General features: G+C 43.7%; 1 protein-coding gene across 1 annotated transcript; it reads right to left on the bottom strand.

Moving 5' to 3' along the window:
- Positions 1-1,020: 1,020 nt before the first annotated feature.
- Positions 1,021-3,555, bottom strand: LOC128738721 (dihydrolipoyl dehydrogenase, mitochondrial). Its single transcript, XM_053834048.1, has 4 exons — positions 3,356-3,555; positions 3,047-3,202; positions 1,598-2,770; positions 1,021-1,535 (listed from the first exon to the last, which is right to left on the bottom strand). Exons 1-4 carry the CDS (start codon positions 3,395-3,397, stop codon positions 1,380-1,382), a joined length of 1,527 nt encoding a protein of 508 aa, XP_053690023.1. The 5' UTR covers positions 3,398-3,555; the 3' UTR covers positions 1,021-1,379.
- Between the last annotated feature and the right edge of the window lie 924 nt (positions 3,556-4,479).

The raw sequence follows: 4,479 nt of genomic DNA, 5'->3' as shown, positions 1-4,479 counted from the left end.
TTCCCTTGCGAGTTGAGCCAGCTTGCCCTGCTGGGCAAGGGTCAGTATATTCCATGTTCCGATTCGTGTCCGTGTTTTCATGCTAAAGGTCGTTGCCAATAATCCGGAGAGATTTCTTCTTTCATTTTTGGTAAATTTTTTGTGTTCCGGTACAGTAGGCTGTTAACCTAAAGTCCTTATCCCGCTGATGGGGCTGCCATCTTAATGTGGGCGGGAGCCACTGTGCCCCCTTTCCTGTTAGCATACGACAACCGAAGTTGCGTACCCTAGCCGGCACCTCGTGGAGGTAGGAGTAGGAGTTAATGAACAGAGGTTATGGAATGCACATGTTCACCCTTTGCCAGCCATTCCGGTCGAGCGGCGAGCCGAATATTTTCTTCTGTTAGTTTGGTTCGTGGCACTCACACACCACAGAATATCAAAACAGCAAGCCCTCACAATAGGGCCCGGATAGCTTGGCTACCTGTCTGCACCGGCTGATAGTCAGGATCTGGTCAGGTCAGGATCGATTATATCGACCGTAAAGAGCTATGGAAAATTATGGACGAAAACGGCTTTTCCGGAAAGCTGACAAGACTGATTAAGGCCACGATGGATGGTATAATAGCATCATGGAAGATGTTGCAAGTGCTGTTTGGGTAATAAGCAATAGAGGGCGTCAACACATACTACACGTCGTGAAAGTTCTTAGTGATGCGCTTGAAGAATCCTAGCTTCTTTGAAATCACACTTTAGTCGAGCAATATTCCTAAGTCCTTAACTCAGTCTTCTCGGTAGCAGGAAATGGATATCGCTGAAGTAAATGAAAAATGGCTGCCTTGAGAGACTTCAGAGTAACCGGTGAGAGATCTCGTGGCAGAGGCGTCCATGTTGTATCAATGGCAATCTAAATCAGAGAACAGAGACGTTATTCGTTCATCTGCGAACTGCGACCGATCGTCGAAGCTTTTTGTCACGTAAGGTGTAAGTTAAGTAGTTTCTTTCATTACATAAAGGTTTGAACCCAGTTTTTGGAGTATATCTAAAATATTAATTTAATAGGCTCCATGCGCTTTTTGATACAAAATAGCAAAATTGCTTGCATTTGTTTCTTAACTGCCACAGGGAGGAAATTCGCTGACTATAGTTAGACGTGCCGCTATTTACTGGTTTTTTTTACTATGTATTTGAACCAACCTCCCTTCTTCTCACTCGGTTCTGACTGAAAACGGGAAAAATGATATTCGTTTAACTCATGATCTTTCGCGTGTCACTGCTGATGGTGCTGTTGGCTTTGCCTCGTTCACTGGGAAGTGCTTTTTAAGCACAACTCGCTGCAGCACGAAATATCAGCACGTTTTAGGTAAATGTATTTTATCGGTTTTAAAGTACACACTAAATTAGAAGTTGATGGGTTTGCCGAAAGAGGCTGCTGTGTGGGCCTCTCGAAGCGCTTCCGCGCATGTTGGATGAGCATGGCAGACACGTGCGACGTCCTCTGCCGATGCACCATACTCCATGGCTAGGGCAGCCTCGTTAATAAGTTCACCGGCAGCCTGTAAGAAATTGAAACAGTTTTAAATAAGATTAGAGTGCTCCTATGGTTCGAGCTACATACCGGTCCAATAATGTGTACACCTAGTACGCGATCGGTTTGCTTATCAGCCAGAACCTTTACGAAGCCGTCGGTTTCATTGTTGGTCTTGGCACGAGAGTTGGCTGCGAACGGGAATTTGCCTACGTTGTACGAGACGCCCTCGTTCTTAAGTTCCTCCTCGTTTTTACCAACCCAAGCAACTTCGGGATGAGTGTAGACAACACTGGGCACACAGTTGTAATCAATGTGGACATGTCCTCCGAGCATACCTTCAACGCACAATATGCCCTCGTCTTCTGCTTTGTGAGCCAACATCGGACCGTGAATGCAATCACCAATGGCATAGATGCTAGGCACAATCGTTTGGAACATGCTATTCACCGGAACGCGGCCTCGATCATCCTTAACGATGCCAACATTTTCCAAACCAAGATCTACGGTGTACGGTCGACGCCCGACGGAAACTAGCAGAACATCGAACTCTAGATCCTGCTTCTTGCCGTCCTTAACATTTTCAACGCTGACCGTAATGGCCCCTCCGGTCTTGCTGGCACTCATGACCTTCGTTCCCAACATAAATTTAAAACCCTGCTTGGTCAGTATCTTCTGGAAACCTTTGGAAACTTCTTGATCGATACCGGCACCGCCAATCGATGTCAGAAATTCGATAGCTGTTACATCGGATCCCAAGCGACCCCAAACGGATCCGAGCTCCAAACCGATAACACCGGCTCCAATCAAACCGAGTCGTTTTGGAACTTCCTTTAGTTTCAAAGCACCCGTCGAAGAAACAATCGTTTCCTCATCGACATCGATTCCCGGGAATGGGGTTACCTCCGAACCGGTAGCAATCATAATGTTTTTCGTATTGACAGTCTCTTCGCTGCCGTCCGCTTTTTTCGCGACAACCGTGTTCGGCCCGGTTATGGTGCCGACTCCATTGATATGGGTAACCTGGTTCTTCTTGAACAACTGAGCAATACCGCTGGTAAGCGACTTGACAGCCTTCAGCTTCTGGTCCATCAGCGCGTCTAGATCTAGTCGCACGTTGTCGACCAGAACACCTCGCGATGCCAGATCACCCGAGTGGGCCATATGGTAGTAGTGCGAGTTGTTCAGTAACGCTTTCGACGGTATGCAGCCCACATTTAGGCAGGTTCCACCGAGCGTATCGTTCTTCTCGATGCAAATTGTCTGAAACGAACAAAAAAATTTAATTCAAGTGCATTTGTTGACAAGAAACTAATTTCTTATTAGCCGTATCATATGAACTTGATAGCATCAATAAACCACAAAGAGTAAAAAATAGCTTTCGATCGTATGATGTTACAGATTACAGTCGTGATTGCAACAGTTTGCTAGTGCGTTCACGTTATTATTACTATTGTTATTATTATTTCCATCATTTTCGACCGAGTTATTTTGTGCCATCATTTCCCTCACGAATTCTATCACTGGCAACTCACTCACCTTCATGCCGAGCTGAGCGGCTTTGATGGAAGCGACATATCCGCCCGGACCGGAACCGATGACAACCAGATCGGCATCGTGTGTCGTCGAGTAGAACCGTCCGTAGAGAGCACCCAGGACGGCTCCGTGGTTGCGAAGACTGGCGGCTGCATTGCCCTACAATGTAGAAAGCCAAATCAATGCGCATTACTTTGTTACGCGAATAACCCGATAATCTGCGATCGGCTATAATATAATACACTCCGCATTTATGTCTTCTTGTTGCATAATCGATTTCGCACTGAACCACCGAAGATTTTTTTCACTCACCTTGGCAGCTATATTCACCAAATGCCGAACGTTGCACTGCATTTTATCTAGTCAGGCAGAATAGTTTGCTACGGAACAAATACTCGTCCCACGGGAATGATTGCGCTAGAAGAAACTGGACAGAATTTGCAGGGAACGCACACCGTCTGATTTCGCTATAGAACTCGACTCGCGATCGCTTATACGCTTTCTTTGCACACGTTTGACGTTTACGGATGAAGTCACGCTCGCGCAACAAGAACAAAAAGAACAATGACAATGACAAAAAATTATGCTGAACAGTGATGCCGGGATTCAGTAAAAATGTTTGAAACTACTCGAAAATTGAAACTGCTCGAAGTCTTAAAAAAATTATTGGCTGGGTGTAATTTGCAGTAATCTCTCATACGTTTTAGCTCTTTTCTGTTCCATTTTGTCTCTTTTTCATTTCCGTACTTCCTCGTTTTTCACTTGAACCGTTTTTTCTCCTTTTGTGTGCCTTTTTTTTACTTTTTTTATGTTTTTAATTATTTTCTTTCCCATATTTTGGCTTTTTCCTTCTCTTTTTGCTTGCATGTTTTTCTAACTCTTTTTTTTATCTCTTTTCCTTCATTTCCTTTCCTCTCCGGACTTTCTTTATTATATCCCGTTCTAGCTCATTTCTGTTTCGTTTTAAATTTTTCTTTAGAACGTTTTTCATGTTTTCCTCTTTCTGTCCCATTTTCTGGTTTTTCGGACAATTTTTTTACATTTTGTTTAATCTTTATGTCTCGTCTTTCTCTTTTCCTTTTTCAGATTTATCTCGACATTCTTCTTTAACTTTTTGTTTTATTTTGTTTTCTGTTCCGTATTCCCTTTCTTGTCTCATTTTCCTTCCTTTTCTCTCTCGTTTCACCTTTTTTCCAGTCCAGTTTTTCGTCCTTCATGAACCCTGATTTTTCTTCTTTCATTTTTCCTCGTATTTAGGTCCGTTTTTCTTTTTTCGTCTCGTTTTGTGTCATTTTCTGTCCCGATTCAACTTATTCTCTTTTCGGTCCCGTTTTTTGTCTTTTTACCTTTGTTATACTATAACAAAGGTTTAAAAATTGGTCGAAAAACACGAAATTGATCCGAGGCCCGGAGGGCCAAGTCACATATACCAATCG

This window comes from Sabethes cyaneus, chromosome 2, assembly GCF_943734655.1.
Source record: "Sabethes cyaneus chromosome 2, idSabCyanKW18_F2, whole genome shotgun sequence".
In the NCBI taxonomy this organism is placed as follows: Eukaryota; Metazoa; Arthropoda; class Insecta; order Diptera; family Culicidae; genus Sabethes; species Sabethes cyaneus.
This window is presented reverse-complemented; position numbering and strand designations above follow the sequence as displayed.